Here is a 16,588-nt window from a genome sequence, read left to right on the forward strand (position 1 = left end):
TCACTCACTTTTCAACATTTTCTCCTCCATTTCTGCAATGCGCTGTTTGCCGTAATACTTTTCTCTCCAGGCCAGCTCACCTTTTCAGAGCTCCAGCCCATCCCTCACCTCAGCTCCTGTGTCACAGTGAGATCCTGGACACATTGCACGAGCCTCCCATAAGTGCCAACCATCACCCACTCCTCCAGGCCAAGCAAAGATGTTGGCAGGGATTCTTCAATGCCTCTTCGTTTCTCATGTCTGTTACAGACACCTCTGCTGCCCTTACAAGTTTTTAATACCAGGTTTGTAGATATACCACGAATAAAGTGAACTGCTCACAGAAAGATGGTATCTGCAGTTAAAGCCAGCGGACACACTCCAGGACTGTGGGAGAGGGGAAACCACTAAAAAGGGCAAAGGAGTTAGGATGATGCTTTGGAAATGGCAGAGCTGTAGCTTTATGTCACTGCCAGGCAAGTCACATAAAGTAACAACTGAAAAGTATTAAAGAGAACACAACACAAAGACTCATCAACTCTTTGTACACAAAGCTAAGTCTCCAATTTATTGGGTACTTAGTCGTCGAGGAACCAGAAAACACCACTTTAAACTTTGAAAAAAAATTACTGAAACAAACCAAAAGAGCTTGTAGTAAAGGATGCTATATACAAAATGATACACTTCTGTATCAGGAATTGGTAAAGAAAAGATGGGGACAAAACGCTGTCTCTTTTCATCACGGCAAGAGACATACACACCGCCACTAAAACCTGCGATGTTTACAACTGTTACTCAAGCACCAGAGGAAGCAAGCAGCCAATTATCAGCATTTGCAAGCCGCAGAAGCTCCTGATGTCGATCAGGATGAGGGGAAGACGCTTGGCCAGGTCTGGCCGAGCTGCACAGTGCAGCGGCACCACCCCCGGGACCGGGCGGGGCGCGCCGGGGCGGAGAGCCGGGGCCGGCGCTGGGCACGCACGGCACGGGAGGCTGCCCGGGAGACGGCATCTGCCAGGCCCGACGAGCCTCCCCTGAGCTCACCTCAGCTGAGGCTCCTCCCGCACCGCCGCACTAACCCTGCGGAGGGTCCGCGGCTCCGCACTACGCTCGGGCCGGGCCGACCCCCGCTGCGGCCCGGAGCGGCCTGCGGGGCCCGCGGGAGGCCCAGCCGCCCTGCCCGCCGAGCCGGACCACCCAGCGCTGCCCGCGGCCGGAAGTGTGCGGCAGAGCCGTACCAGGAGGCGGGCGGGCCGCTCTAGGCAGCTTTCGGTAGTTCCGGCGGGGCGGCATGGAGGAGCGGCGGTACCGCTCGGCCTCGGGGGCGCCCATCGCGCTGCGGTGCCGCCAGCACAGCGCCTCCTGCCGGGAGCTGGCGGTGCGCTGCCCCCGCCTGCAGCTCCGCTCGCTCAGCGCCGTCACTTCCGCCGTCTGGCTGGCGGCCTACGGGCTTTTCGTGCTCAGCGAGGTACCGACCGCCCCCGGCCCGCCGCCCCTCGCACCTCCCCGCGGCCGAGGGGTGGCCCTGGGCTGGCTGCCGCCCTGAGCCAGTGTTCCGCTGAACACCGGGGAGCGGCGCTGCGCTCCAAGGTGGCGGCTCTGTCCCCGGGCCCGCCGGCCTGCAGGGGGCCGCGCGGCCTGTGCCGAGTGCTCCCGGGGCGTGGCGAGGCAGCCAGAGCTGGTGGGAGGGTGGTCTCCGTGTGTCCCGGGGCTGCTCCGTGCCCCGGGAGCACCCAGGTGGTAGATCCTGGTGAGTGTGTGGTGGAAAAAATGAGAGCTGTGTTGGCCGGAGTCTCAGGGCAGACTGGCTACGGCCCGAGTGCTCTTAGTGGCTTCTCGAGTGCCTCCATTGGTTTGTAGCCTCTTGCCATAGATTAGATGTTCGTGTGGGTGTTGAGTGATGCCTGGTGCATGTTTCTGAGTCCAAATAACAGATGTTTACTTGGAGAGATGAATTGTAGGAATTGGGAATAAAGAATATATTGAAGGTGAGTGACTCCTAATCCCCAGAGGGTTTTTCCTGAGTGACTCGGGGAGCACTGCTCAGTGAGTGTCAGCTGCTTGCTCATGTTTCGCAGCCAGGGCAGTAAGGCCTGGGCAGTACAGATTTCAAAAGTTTCTGATAAATCCAGAAGTATTGGTGTAGATATCTGATCTTTGACCCATACTTGCAGGGAAGGACCAGCTTTAGACCCAGACCAGTTACGTCCAGATTAAAGCCAATAGTTTGACCAAAGAAGCTGATCACTGACCAACACTATTACTGTCACTCTTCATTTTTTTCAATAATCTTTCCCAAGGAATGAAGGCAGAGATTGCAACATGATTCAGTTGGCAGGTTTCTGATATTAAACGATGGTTCATGTTCCTCTAGCTGGAAGGGAAGCTGTGTTTGAGTTTTGTTACAAAAGCAGACACCCCAGCCACTGGTTACTACCCACTGCCTTCCTGCTTGGATTTACATGTGCTCGTGCAGCTTTCACACAAGCGACTGCAATACTTCCACTCTGCGGGGAAACCAGACCCGAAAGTCTCTGTCTGTGTGGATTTCAGTATCTAATTAATGACTCTTGGTTTGTTTTTTGTTTTTTGTTTTTTTTTTTCCCATGATAACAAATTTTCAGAGGGGTCCTGTACCCTTTTTGTTTGAATGTGGCCATGGCTTCTTTACTTCACATGTTGGTACAGGCCCAGCTTGAGTGGTAGGGCCATGCAGTAGATCTGGGTCCTTTCAGAAGTGTCAGTTCTAACTTTGATTCATGGGTATGAGGCCCACAGCTCTCCAAAACATGTCCCAGAAATAGGTTGTAGGTTGTGGACCTTTGGGATTTATTACCAGGTCTTCAAATGACTGACTTGTGTCTAAAGTTTAATCAGTTATGTATTATGTTATGTAACAGCAATCCCATGATTGTAGCATGCAAAAGGTGTTTGTCCTCTGACAAAGCAAAGGAGAAAGTAAATGTTCTTTAGATTGGTATTTAAGGCAGGAAGACACAGATGAGGTTTGAACAAGTTTAGACTTGCAGTTCATAAGAAGACAACCACTAGGCCAATGTTTTTTCCTAGAATATTTTTCTACCCCTCTGTGATTCCACCCTCAGTTCTAGCAAACATTTCACAGCACTTCTCTGTCAGTGACATCACCTCTATAGGCATTTGTATAATATGCCGTCTTTGATGTAACTGGCTGGTTTTGGTTGAGATTTCCGTGCTAAATTTACAAGGGAATAGAATTTTCTTGCAGTTATCCGTTTCAGCTCCCAGTTCTTTCAGACCATACTGTGAAGACCGATTTAAATCTCATTACACATATATCATCTGGTCAGGTGAATAAAAGGACACCACCTGAGTAAAATTGCCTTGTAACTGTAGCTTTGGTATTATAATTTATTGTGCAATGTTACTTTATCTAAAGCTGTATTTAGTTCATTGTAGGACCAGAGCTCTGTCTTTGCTTGGCTTGTGTTACAGAATAGCATGATGCTTTCTTCTGCTATCTTCATCACGTTGATTGGCCTGATCATATACCTGCACTTCGTGAAGATTGACCAGGAATCCCTCCTGGTCATCGGCTCACTCGGCATTCAGGTGACTTCATCCTATGCTTCAGGGAAAGAGAGCACGACCTTCATTGAGATGGGTCAAGTGAAGGATGTGGTTATCAATGAAGCCATCCATATGGTAATCATACACAGCCTTCCTGTTTCTGTATCTGTAGGCACACTTGTGTCCAGTACATGTTCATGAGCATGGTTTACCAGAGCAATTAAACACAGCACCATCCACAGCTTTGCTGTCAATAGGAGCTTTGTTTCAGATTTCTTTCTTTATTCACTTACCAGTTTTCTCACCTTTAAAGGAGAACTCAAGCCAAACAGATGGCCTCAAGAAGTCAAGTCCATCCCTTACACAATGCCACTGACACCGAGCCAGTGGTTTTATTTCTTTGTCTTATACTGTTCTTACAAATCCTGATGCCAGACTCCATAAGTAGTCAGGATGGAGATAAGAAGACAGACAACATGAGAGATAATTTTTCCTATTGCTGGGGTTTTCTATAAAGCTCCTGTAGAAAAGTAGGCCTTACACGCTCAGTATATATGTGTCCTTTTCAGGTTAAAAGTTAAGTAGTAGAATTATTTTTTCGTTGTGTGAAGGGAGGAAAGCTTATAATTATAAATATAAATTTGTAGACTTGACCATGGCCTGGGGTGATTGACCTTCAGCCCAATGAGTTGAAACAGATCCTCTTTCTGTGGTAACTCCAGGCACTTGGGTAGCATTTTCAAACTCTGATGATTTTGTCTGTCTGTCTTGTAGCAAAAAGTTATCTACTACCTGTGCATCCTCCTCCAGGACCCTGGGGATCCTCAGGGAGTATCTGAGGTTGTGCCACTCTTTCAGGTGAGTTTGAACAGTGGGGAAACCCACATCTGTGGTCTGTGTGTGTCTGCTTGCCAGTTGTCTTAGCATGTGTGTTTTGCACTGCAGGTAGCTGACTACAGTTGCCTTTACCTGACTGCGCCTTCAGGGTGGGTTTTAGAGCTTTGTGCAGTGGGTGATGTTAGAAGTCTCATAGAAACACCTATCAGGGATGTTTTTTTTCATTTTCCCTCCATTCAAACAACAGGGAGCTGTATAAATTTGAACCCAGCCAGGAGTTTGCATGAGCTAGGAGTCTGACTCGTGTAGGGTACTGAGGACTCACAGCTTTCTGTGTAGTCTAACACTCAGTGTTACTATCATAATTATGGCACTGTACTGTGGTTGATATTTCTCTCAGCTTTGTGTGCCAAAAGTGCTCATAGAAACCTCTCACCCCTTGACAAAGATCACAGTACAAGCTGTGAACAATTTGCTGAATGTATAATAACTTGTTTGCTTCACCATTACCTTGTCTCCCCTTTCTCTTCTCATGCTAACTTGTTCTGACTGTTCATAATCCCATTTTTTGGGATGGTTTTTCTTTCTGTGTGTATGTGCCTAACACAATGACGCCCTGATCCTTGCATGGTGGTAAGCAGTACAGAGGTGCCTCACATCTTAGACTGTTGTGGTTTGTAGCCCTCTCTGTCCTTTTTAATCTACCTGCTGCTGGTGAATGTCATTTTGTAGTCCACATCGAGGTTGTGACTGGGCACAGTTAGTCTTCAGCTAAATACTTATGGATATAAATAGACTATTCCATCAATACTTCCTGCTAATTCAGTCCCACAATTGTAAAGACATATACTAACAATAATATAAACTAAGTATTTCACACACAGTCAAAGGGAAAAAAAAAATGGATTTGCTGGAAATCAACAGCTAATAAATTCCAGAGAGCTGCAATCAGGAACCTGGTTTTAGTTATCTGTGCTCCTTTCCAGCTTCAAAGAGGCTGCCTGGCATTTGTGTAGTTTCTCTTTTTTCCTAGCTCAACTCTGAACAGTTTTATTTTCTTGGAAATATCTCAGTATTGGTAGAGTTGACTCCACCAGCAAAGGAGGTACAGAAAGAGCTGTGTCAGTTTGGAATTCATTACCAGTCAGTAATTCTAACTTTAACTTGCGAGTTAGTATGTTAGTTAGTTTTGAAGGAGCAGTAATTAGTAAGTTTTTTGCATCTACTTCATTGGGTTCCTCTAAGTTTTGTCAGGCTTCAAAAATACGATTTACCGCGTCACTGAGCCCAGGAGCACTTCTGAGCTGAACTGACCTCTTAAGCAACACTTGCAAGGAGAGGCGTTTGGTGGACTTTACACAGTAAAGCTGTTTTGACCATGGGGCAAGCTCCATGGTACCTAGTCTTCTCAAATCAGATGGGCTTCATCCTTCTAGGGAGAGCAAGAGGACTATAGCCCATAAGTGGGCAGGGCTGATCAGGAGTGCTTTAAACTAGGTTTGAAGGGGGAAGGGATTGAAACTGGGCTCTCCGAAGATCAGCCTACAGATGGAAAGCCCGAATTAAGAGGGAAATCAGCAGCCCACTTGAAGGGCATGTACACTAATGCATGCAGTATGGGCAACAAACAAGAGGAGCTGGAAGTCATCGTGCAGCAGGAAAGCTATGACATAGTTGCCATCACAGAAACATGGTGGGATGACTCACATGACTGGAGTGCTGCTATGTGTGGCTACAAGCTCTTCAGAAAAGATAGGCAGGGTAGGAGAGGTGGAGGGGTGGCTTTATATGTTAGAGAGTCACTCGACTCTGTTAAACTTGAGGTCAGCAGTGACAAGGTTGAGTGCCTGTGGACCAGAATCAGGGGGAAGTCCAACAAGGCTGACATCCTCGTGGGTGTCTGTTATAGACCGCCCAGCCAGGACGATGAAGGAGATTAATTATTCTACAAGCAGCTGGCAGATGTCTCAAAATCGACAGCCCTTGTTCTTGTGGGTGACTTTAACCTGCCAGATATCTGCTGGGAGCTCAATACTGCACAGAAGAGGCAGTCTAGGAAGTTCCTAGAGTGTATAGAGGACAATTTCCTTCATCAGCTGGTAAATGTGCCTGCCAGGGGCAAGACCCCGCTAGACCTACTGTTTACAAACAGAGAAGGGCTGGTGGGAGATGTAGTGGTTGGAGGCCGCCTGGGGCATAGCGACCATGAAATAATAGAATTTTCAATACTCAGAGATGCAGGGAGAACCATTAACAAAACCTCTACGCTGGACTTCCGGAGGGCAGATTTTTGCCTATTCAGAAGTCTAATTCAGAGCATACCCTGGGAAACAATGCTTAAAAACAAGGGGGCCCAGGAGGGTTGGACATGCTTCAAGCAGGTGGTTTTGAGTGCGCAGGAACAGGCTATACCAGTGTGCCGAAAGGCTAGCCGGCGGGGAAGACAACCGGCTTGGCTAAACAGGGAGATTCTGAATGAAATCAGAAATAAAAAGAGACTTTACCGACTGTGGAAAAAAGGGCTGGCTACTTATGAAGAATTTATGGAAATAGCTAGATCATGCAGAAAAAAAATCAGGGAAACAAAAGTGCAATTTGAAGTTAACTTGGCCAATTCTGTCAGGGATAATAAAAAGTCCTTCTTCAAATATGTTAATAACAAAAGGAGGGGCAAGGAAAACCTCCATTCTCTGTTGGACTCTGAGGGAAATATAGTTAACAAAGATGAGGAGAAAGCTGAGGTACTTAATACCTACTTTGCATCAGTTTTTACCAGTAAGACAGGTGGCCCTCAGGACAACTCATCTCTGGAGGTGGTTGACAGAGATAGGAAGCCAAATAGGCCCCTTGTATTCCAGGAGGAAATAGTTGGTGATTTACTGAGCCATCTGGATCCTCACAAGTCTATGGGACCAGATGAGATCCATCCTAGGGTGATGAGGGAGCTAGCAGAAGAACTTGCCAAGCCGCTCTCCATCATCTTCCAACAGTCCTGGCTCACTGGGGAGGTCCCATATGATTGGAAATTGGCCAATGTTACCCCAGTCCACAAAAAGGGCTGCAAAGCTGACCCTGGCAACTACAGGCCTGTCAGCCTGACCTCGGTGCCTGGCAGGGTTATGGAGCAGATCATCCTGAATGGAATCACACAGCACCTTCAGGATGGACAAGGGATCAGACCCAGCCAGCATGGGTTTAGGAGGGGCAGGTCCTGTCTGACCAACCTGATCTCCTTTTATGATCAGGTGACCCAGCTGGTGGATGAGGGGAAAGCCGTGGATGTGGTCTATCTGGACTTCAGCAAGGCCTTTGACACTGTCTCCCACAATATACTCTTGCAAAAGCTGGTAGCCCATGGCTTGGGCATGCGCTGGGTTAAGAACTGGCTGGAGGGCCAGGCCCAGAGAGTGCTGGTGAATGGGGCTGCATCCAGCTGGCGGCCAGTCACTAGTGGTGTTCCCCAGGGGTCAGTGTTGGGTCCAGTCCTGTTTAACATCTTTATTGACGATTTAGATGAGGGGATTGAGACCATCATCAGCAAAATCATCAACACCAAGTTGGGAGGGAGTGTCGACCTGCTGGAAGGCAGGAGGGCTCTGCAGAGGGATGTGGATAGACTGGAAAAATGGGCTGATTCCAATGGGATGAAGTTCAATAAGGCCAAGTGCTGGGTGCTGCACTTTGGTCACAACAACCCCCTGCAGCGCTACAGGCTGGGCGCAGAGTGGCTGGAGAGCAGTCAGACAGAAAGGGACCTGGGGGTACTAATTGACAGGAAGCTCAACATGAGCCAACAGTGTGCCCAGGTGGCCAAGAAGGCCAACGGTATCCTGTCCTGTATCAAAAATAGCGTGGTCAGCAGGACAAGGGAAGTGATCCTCCCCCTGTACTCTGCATTGGTGAGGCCACACCTGGAGTATTGTGTTCAGTTCTGGGCCCCTCAGTTCAGGAGAGACATTGAAGTGCTGGAGCGGGTCCAGAGAAGAGCAACACGACTGGTGAAGGGACTTGAACAGAAGACCTATGAGGAGAGGCTGAGGGAGCTGGGGTTGTTTAGTCTAGAGAAGAGGAGGCTTAGAGGTGACCTCATCACTCTCTATAACTACCTGAAGGGAAGTTATAGCCAGGTGGGGATTGGTCTCTTCTCCCAGGCAGTCAGCAATAGGACAAGGGGGCATGGGCTTAAACTCTGCCAGGGGAAATTTAGGCTGGATATTAGAAAGAAATTCTTTACAGAGAGAGTGGTCAGGCATTGGAATGGCCTGCCCAGGGAGGTGGTGGACTCGCCGTCCCTGGAGGTTTTTAAACTGAGATTGGACATGGCACTTAGTGCCATGATCTAGTAAACGGACTAGAGTTGGACCAAGGGTTGGACTCGATGATCTCTGAGGTCTTTTCCAACCCAGTCGATTCTGTGATTCTGTGGTTCTGTGATTCTGTGACTTTACACAGTAAAGCTGTTTTGGAAGCTCAAAAGTCATGGACCATAGGGACTGTGGGACAGGGAAACTTTCACCTCCTTGCTGGTTTTAATCTGGACCAGGTTAGAAGTGATGGAATATCATATTTTGATCGCCATTTACTGTGTGAAATGAATTAATGTTTTAGAATCATAGAATCATTTTGATTGGAAGACACCTTCAAGATCATCAAGTCCAACCATAAACCTAATTCTGGTGCTAAACCATGTCCCTAAGAACCTCATCTATGTGTCTTTTAAACACCTCCAGGAATGGTGACTCCACCACTTCCCTGGGCAGCCTGTTCCAATGCCTGACAACCCTTTCCATGAAGAAATTCTTCCCAATATCCAATTTGAACCTCTCCTGGCATAACTTGAAGCCATTTCCTCTTGGCCTATCACTTGCTACTTGGGAGCAGAGACCAACCCCCTCCATGCTACAATCTCCTTTCAGGTAGTTGTAGACAGTGATAAGGTCTCCCCTCAGCCTCCTTTTCTCCAGGCTAAACAGCCCCAGTTCCCTCAGCTGCTCCTCATCAGACTTGTGCCCCAGACCCTTCACCAGCTTTGTCACCCTCCTCTGTACTCTCTCCAGCACCTCAGTGTCTTTCTGGTAGTGAGGGGCCCAAAACTGAACACAGGATTCGAGATGCCGCCTCACCTGTGCCGAGTACAGGGGAAAAATCCCTTCCTTAGTCCTGCTGGCCACACTGTTCCTGATATAAGCCAGGATGCTGTTGGTCTTTTTGGCCACCTGGGCACACTGCTGGCTCACGTTCAGCCAGGTGACGATCAACACCCCCAGATCCTTTTTCCCAGGCAGCTTTCCAGCCACTCTTCCCCATGCCTATAGGGCTGCCTGGGGTTGTTGTGACCCAAGGGCAGGAATTAACATCTCATCTCTGAATACTGATCCAGATAGACAACACCAAAGTTTATATATTTATTAGCCCTTTAGCAGCTCTTCAAGGATGTATGCTGAGTGTAGCAGGACCTGGCACTTGGCCTTGTTGAACCTCATGCTATTGGCCTCAGCCCAACGATCCAGCCAGTCCAGATCCCTCTGTATGGCCTTCCTACCCTCCAGCAGATCAACACTGCCACCCAACTTGGTGTCATCTGCAAACTTACTGTGGGTGCACTCAATCCCCTCATCCAGACCATTGATAAAGACATTAAACAGAAGCAGCCCCAATACTAAGCCCTGAGGAACACCACTTGTGACTGACTACCAACTGGATTTGGCTCTGTTCACCACAACTCTTTGGGCCCAGCCCTCCAGCCAGTTCTTTATCCATTGCAGAGTACACCCACCTGGGCCATGAGCTGCCAGCTTCTCCAGGACAGTGTTGTGGGATATGGTGGCTTTACTGAAGTCTAAGTACACAACATCCACAGCGTTTCCTTCATCGTCTAGCAGGTCACCTTGTCATAGAAGGAGATCAGGTTGATCAAGCAGGACCATGGGCCTGATCACTTGGTTGTGCGTGAGGTCACTCAGGTTGATCTGCTCCGTTAACTTTCTGTTGTCCTTTTGTTGACAGTACTAGCAGAGGCCAAGAGCCAGGTGTCTGAATTCCCTGTCCTAAAGGTATATTTTTCAGGGTTGCGATCTTCTAGGATGATAGATTAGTACATGGAAATATGCATCTCTAGAGGGAGTATGGCCTAACAGATAGGTTAATGGGTTTGGAGGTGTGGATGTTCTTCTGTGCTGTCACTGTGAACTGTGAGCTGAGATAAGGGGAGGATTTCTGATTTGGTGAGAGATTCAGGCTAACTGCAGAATGGTGCTCATGTTTTGACCAGACAACTTTAGGGACTGGCATTTTTCATCACAGAGCAGGTATGGCTTGTGGAGTGGCTTTGTATTCCTGTTTCACCAGTTTACATCAAACACCTCCTGGAGTTTGATGGATTATTTCTCAACAAACATGTAAAAGGGAAATCTGTTCTCCATTGGCTTAATTTGAGAAAGCAAATCAACTACAGAGATCTTGCTGTTGTATTCCTTAAACATGCAAGCTTCTGATAGTCAGCTTTGTGTCATCTCTCTGCATTCCTTTCTCTGCCTGACAATCTTACTAATGGGAAGCTAAAGCTTTCCAGTGCTTTTACAGACAGTTCAGAGCCTGATTCTCTGCTGTTTGACTTAAATTCTAGAGCTCCAAGCCACGTCTGGACTGCCTGATAGAAGTATACAAAAGTTGTCAAGAAATCCTGGAGCAGAGGAAGACAGAGCTGCAATCAAGTAGAGGAAAACAGTAAAAAAAATCAAGGCAGCAAACTTGCAGCAGGACTTGGAGAGACACATGGAAAAGGAAGCAAAACTGCCTTGTGGCCTTTTTAATTAGATGAGTAGCAAGTGGTGCAGCAGTACAGTGATTTTAAGGCTGACAACCTGCACAGACCCATAGAGTTATTAGAGAAAATGGCAGCTCAAGGACAGAAGCGAACCTTGAAATCATCTGCTATGAAGACAGGTGAGCAGAACTTTTTCGACTCGGACAGGAAAGGTTTTTCCTTGCCTCTCCAGAAAAGAATTATGGGAAATAGGGCAAAGGGAGGCAAGAACATGCATCAAACATTTACTCTTTTTTATAACGTAATTTGGGCTGGACTGACAAAAGTATGCTTTTGTTTGCTTCTATTTAACCTTTTGTTTGAAAAAGTGTATACCATTCTACATACCAAAGCTGATGTGTGGGCTGGGCTGGTGACTTCATGATCCACAGGTGAATTTCAGAAAGAAAAATAACAGAAAATTAAAATATACTGTTGCATTCAATGATGTTTAATGAAATAAACATAGGAGAGCGGGCTTGGGCCTCTTCAGGGATCTGCTTGAAAGAGTCCCAGGGGATGGGGCCCTAGAGGGAAGAGGGGTCCAAGAAAGCTGACTATCAAGGATCATCTCCACCAAGCTCAAGAAGAGTCCATCCCAGTGAGCACAAAGTCATGCAAAAATGCCAGGAATCCTGCAAGGATGAACAAGTTGCTCCTGGCAAACCTCAGACACAAGAAGGAAGTGTACAGAGACAGGTAACCTGGCAGGAACACAGCAACACTGCCCAAGATGTGGTTAGGAAAGCCAAAGCCCACCTGGAGTTGAATCTGTTGAGAGATGTCAAAGGCAACAAGAGGAGCTTCTGTAAGTACAGAAGTAGCAAAAGGCAGATGGGGAAGATGTGTTGCTGAATGGGCAGGGATGTGGTGACACAGGACATGGAAAAGATGAGGCATTTAAAGGGCCAAATCAATTGCTCTGAGAATATGAGGAAAATGTTTTGTTGAAAACAATGGCAATGACTATGTGAATAAAGCTTTATTGTCCTGTGCTCTTCAGAGTAACATAAAGTTGGGAAATTCTTCCTTGCTGCTGAGCTAAAAGTTACTGTAACCTTGAACTGGTATTTTTCTCTTTTTTTTTTTTTTTTCCCCCCACAACTCCTTAGTAATGTAACAGACACAACTGAAATGTCAAAACAAGAGCTAAACCAGCAAGTTGGCAGGAGCCATGGGGTCCTGCTTAATTTGCATACAATGCTGTACAATACTTTACATAATCTGTAATTAAAACATGTGGCAACATACCATCCTGTAATATGGTAGAGATAAGGTGATTTTTTTTCTTTTTTGTCACGATGCCATGAAGTTTAAAAGACGCAGGTTAGCTTATGTCACAGGACATATTCTGGTTGTCCAAGTGAAAGGCAGCAGCTTGGGCATGTGCCTATGGCTTGGGGTGTGCTTCGGCCAAGTGGGGTTTTTCCATGGGGAGGAGAAGTGGTCAAGGCTCTTGAGAAGCAATATATCAGCACGAGGATTCGCTGAGCTCTGGGGAAAATGTGTTAGAAAATAAACTATGTCTCAGCAGAGCGAACAGACTCTTGGACTTAAGTGTGCTGGGAACACGGACTATGCTGTAAGAATCCCATGAAGTCCTGAAAATGTGCACTGAAGAAATGAGCTAGTAGCTGTGTCTCAGAGGGAAGCCTGGCAAACTGTTGTAGCCATCTTTGGAAGGTGCAAACACCCTGTGCCCATGGAGGGCCCTTCAGTCATCCACTAAAGCTGGGAGATCAGCAGAGAGAAACAAGGAATCAGACTAGGGCACGTTTGCACTGGGTTTGTGCCTGGATACCAAACACGATCTTTGTCCATTTTTGTTTACATCAAGACTATTTTGGCTTTTAAAATAGCTTCTTTCATTCTGAGAATAATACAGTTAATTCACAATAACTGCATTTTATTAAGAACAAGCAGAAATCTCACAGTATCTCCCAGACATCCTTTTACATACACACAGCAGTTAGGGACTAAGAAAGGCTTTTGTCATCTAATTCTATGCTGCAGCAATCATCTTTGTCAAAAGCATTGATTAAAATAAAAATTGTTTTCTCTACTAAAGAATCATACAAAATAGCTATCTATACAAGTCTGACTGAAGTCAGGTAAGCTATAAATAAGAGGTATATGTGCATCCATCAGAGTGGGGTGGTCCCTGAAATACTCAAGTATTGGTGAATATTTTTAAGAAATAAGGAAGAAAAAAAAAAGTTTCATATGCCATGCTTCTCAATTTAAAGTGCAGTTATGGCAGAAAATATTGAGCTTCAGGACAGCTTTTGCTCATTCAACATCTCAGCTTCCTGCATGACCTGGTACAAGTCTGTAAGGACACGAGTGTTAGCTCTGGAAGGGAAGTACAGGCTCTGAAGTGTCAGCTGGAGACTTCTATGCCTTCAGCATCCCCAGCACCAGTGACTGCTCAGCTTATTCTGAAGCAGCTTTGCTAGTGGTGGGATACAAGAGGACAAAAAGACCTTCAGATACAGGAGGAACTGTAGGTACAGGTGACTGGGTGAGGAGGAATACTGCTCTCTGTATTCAAAGTATTGGAGCCATACTGAGTTCACTGTGTGTGTGTGAGGGAGAGGAAACACACACTACTGACCACGCTATCAGGATATATCATAACTTAAAAGTATCTAAGAAAAAAAAAAAAGACTAAACACCTTCTCAAAATTGGTTTTGGCTCAGAAAACTTCTACCCTTTTCCATAACTTCAAGGGCTGATCCTTAAATTCATAACAAGTACATCACAGTATGTGCAAATCAGGTCTCCATTTAGACAATATTTTCCTGTCTTATTTCTGAAATATGGTTTCTGCAACCCATGGGTGGCTTTTTTTTGGTTGGTTGGTTTGAGGTTTTTTTGTGTTTTGTTGTTGTTGGTTTTGTTTTTAATGTTACAAAGATGCTGATAACGGATTGCTTAGAACTATTTTTGTCTCTCCCATGCTCTTCTCTTCTAATTTGTGACTTTGCACCCAACGTAGGCATGAAACAGAAATTCCTTGAAGAATTGGTTCCACTGTATGCGTTAACTGAGTGTTTCAAGGTTGGTGGCAGGTACTAGAGAAGTAAAAACAGTGGTATGGTTGGTTTGTTCATTTGCGATAACTGGTTTGCTATTGCTGAATTCATTCTAATGGTTGAGTTCACACTGTTCTAATTTGGGAAAGTTGCCCATGAATCCATAATTATTGTGAAGTAGTGCAGTTATTCTTCCTTAGCTTTTCTAGAATGCTTATCAAAATAGCTGAACTCAAGCCAGGTAGATTTAGATTTTTCAAGAAGAGCTGTTATTTTTCTTTTATTTGTTTAAAATCCATTAACGTCTTCAGTCATAACAAAGTCCCTTTGAAACAGATTTTAAAAAAACCCCATTCTTTTGGAAACTCGGAAGAACAATTCTTAACGACACATTTGCTGACTACCTCTCCTCCTTGCTGTGGTAGCATGAGGGAGGCAGGAGTTTGAAATGAGCAGCTTCTGTCAAGTCAGAATGGCAGAGCTGGTTTGGGGAAATCTGTTCCTGTTGCTGAAAGACAGAAAAAGTACAACATTTGCTTGCCTTGTCTTCCTTTGTCTGAGATTATGTAGAGTTTCAAACACATCCTGAAACATCTACCACAGAGATGAACAGAGTTTCTGAAAGTGCTTGTCTGAGGAGGAGTGTGTGACACGTTCAGCCCTGCAGCAGAGATCTAACATTCAGCTCTTGCATAGAACAGCATCGACTCCTGAAATGCATCAGTCCTGTGGGAGCCAGGGCATCATCTGACACTGAGTCCCAGCCGTTCCGAGTCCTCAACATGCAAAGACACCAGGTTTCCACCTTTTGTTAAAGTTTAAAATATTCTTGCGTACCACCGAACTCTTATTCTGTAAGTCACTATTTCAGGTCTGAAATTACCCTTGACTTGCGTTGGAATTATTCTTGTCAGTTTAGTTCCTCTTCCTTCTCAACAGTGTCTTCTTTCATTGTTTCATATCTGGAGCAAGGACTTGGAAAGTTTCTGTCTTCCCATTTTAGCATCAGTTTCAGGGAGGAGTTGTCATAGCTCTAGGGGAAATTAAATTGTCCTCTGGGTTGTGTTAAGCAGTTGCATAAACACTATTATAGTCTCTGCAAAAAGACTATAGTTGTTCCGGGAGTGGCAACATTTAATTTAAACACTGGTAAAAACCTTTAATATGCTAGCTATTCACAACCAGAGCCTAGAGCTGAAGTTCCATCTAAACTACCTGATCAGACTATGTCATGTTAATTTTACACTCTGGTAATAACCTTTTCAGTGTATATCTAGTTTATGATGCAGTGATGTGCAGCTCCTGATCCAGGCAGTATTCAACAGGATACATCCTTGTAGGGGGTTCATGCCACAGTATCCATTACCACCTGTTTTTATGTTGGATCGGACTGTGTGCTCAGCCCTCTGCAGTCAGATTCAAGCCTATATACCACTCAAATCTGCCTTGCAGAGGCTGCAGTCTAATTTAGATTAAAAGTGAGCAAGTTAGGGATTGATGCAAACAGAAGATTATTGGAAATAATGATAATAACTGAAAGGGGCGATAATGAGAAAAAGAGATCACTGTGAGTTTTAGGAGCTGGACTGAGATTCCACACACAGGATATACAGTGATCTAAAGGCAAGTGCAAAGCTGAAAATGGTAGAGATCCAAGAAAACGTATATGCTTGTAAGCAAAGCATTAAGATCAGAAGACAGAAGAAGAAGGGGTGCAAGGAAAGAGAACAGATGTAATGTGACTGCGGCGGTGTGCAGGCAAATGACTTAAGGCATGGTATTTTGGATGGAACATGGCATGGAAAGGAAATTCCTGTGCAGTTCCCAAAAATCAACTTTTTTTTTGTTTGGTTTGTTTTGTTTTTAAGAAAAGGGACACTGCCTCTACCCAAACTAAGGAGCTTTGTCTGTTATTATGGAAAAAGAATCATGATCTGCATTAGAGTGTGTAACCAGCAAAATCATGGCAGTCTGCAAATCAGTGCAGAGCAAGGGGGGGAAAGAAAAAAAAAAAGCCCAAACAAATCAACGAGATCACTCAAAGTCATTTGGAATGAGCCCTTAGAGCAGGGTGGGCCCCTTAGTGCTTCGGGGCACAGAAGGAAAAAAGCACGGGCTTTCAGTCTCCCAGAGCTTGTTTGCAGATGTTTTGCTGCGGGAGGGCTGTGTAGAAGACAGGAGTGAAGGTGTCCAGCGGTAGTTAATGTAGCTGGCAATAAGAAGTGTTGCTTCAACAATCTAGGGAAAAAAAGAAAATCATTAACTGTAAGCCAATTAGAGGTAAGAGCACCGTTTGATTTTTAGAACCGATTGACTGCATAACTTTTGCAGATGGCTTTCTCACATGAAATTGTTCTGTTTTGAAATGAAGGTCTGTTTTTA

The 16,588-nt window shown here is 45.7% G+C and overlaps 3 protein-coding genes across 5 annotated transcripts in view; 1 reads left to right on the forward strand and 2 right to left on the reverse strand.

Moving 5' to 3' along the window:
- The window catches only part of ARG2 (arginase 2), a 26,962-nt gene extending 25,612 nt beyond the window's left edge, over positions 1-1,350 (reverse strand). The window contains exon 1 of the mRNA XM_065064354.1: positions 1,218-1,350. Coding sequence (XP_064920426.1) covers positions 1,218-1,311 — 94 coding nt within the window. The 5' untranslated portion in view covers positions 1,312-1,350. The remainder of the gene's footprint in view (positions 1-1,217) is intronic.
- On the forward strand, positions 1,231-12,431 carry PIGH (phosphatidylinositol glycan anchor biosynthesis class H). The gene is made up of 4 exons (XM_065064362.1): positions 1,231-1,447; positions 3,454-3,663; positions 4,303-4,386; positions 10,991-12,431. Exons 1-4 carry the CDS (start codon positions 1,271-1,273, stop codon positions 11,093-11,095), a joined length of 576 nt encoding a protein of 191 aa, XP_064920434.1. The 5' UTR covers positions 1,231-1,270; the 3' UTR covers positions 11,096-12,431.
- A 628-nt stretch (positions 12,432-13,059) lies between these two features.
- Positions 13,060-16,588, reverse strand: part of PLEKHH1 (pleckstrin homology, MyTH4 and FERM domain containing H1) — a 53,587-nt gene continuing 50,058 nt past the window's right edge. For all 3 annotated transcript variants that reach the window (XM_005502278.4, XM_065064345.1, XM_065064348.1), the window contains one exon: positions 13,060-16,444. In XM_005502278.4, coding sequence (XP_005502335.3) covers positions 16,268-16,444 — 177 coding nt within the window. In that variant the 3' untranslated portion in view covers positions 13,060-16,267. The remainder of the gene's footprint in view (positions 16,445-16,588) is intronic.

Source organism: Columba livia, chromosome 5, assembly GCF_036013475.1.
Source record: "Columba livia isolate bColLiv1 breed racing homer chromosome 5, bColLiv1.pat.W.v2, whole genome shotgun sequence".
NCBI lineage: Eukaryota > Metazoa > Chordata > Aves > Columbiformes > Columbidae > Columba > Columba livia.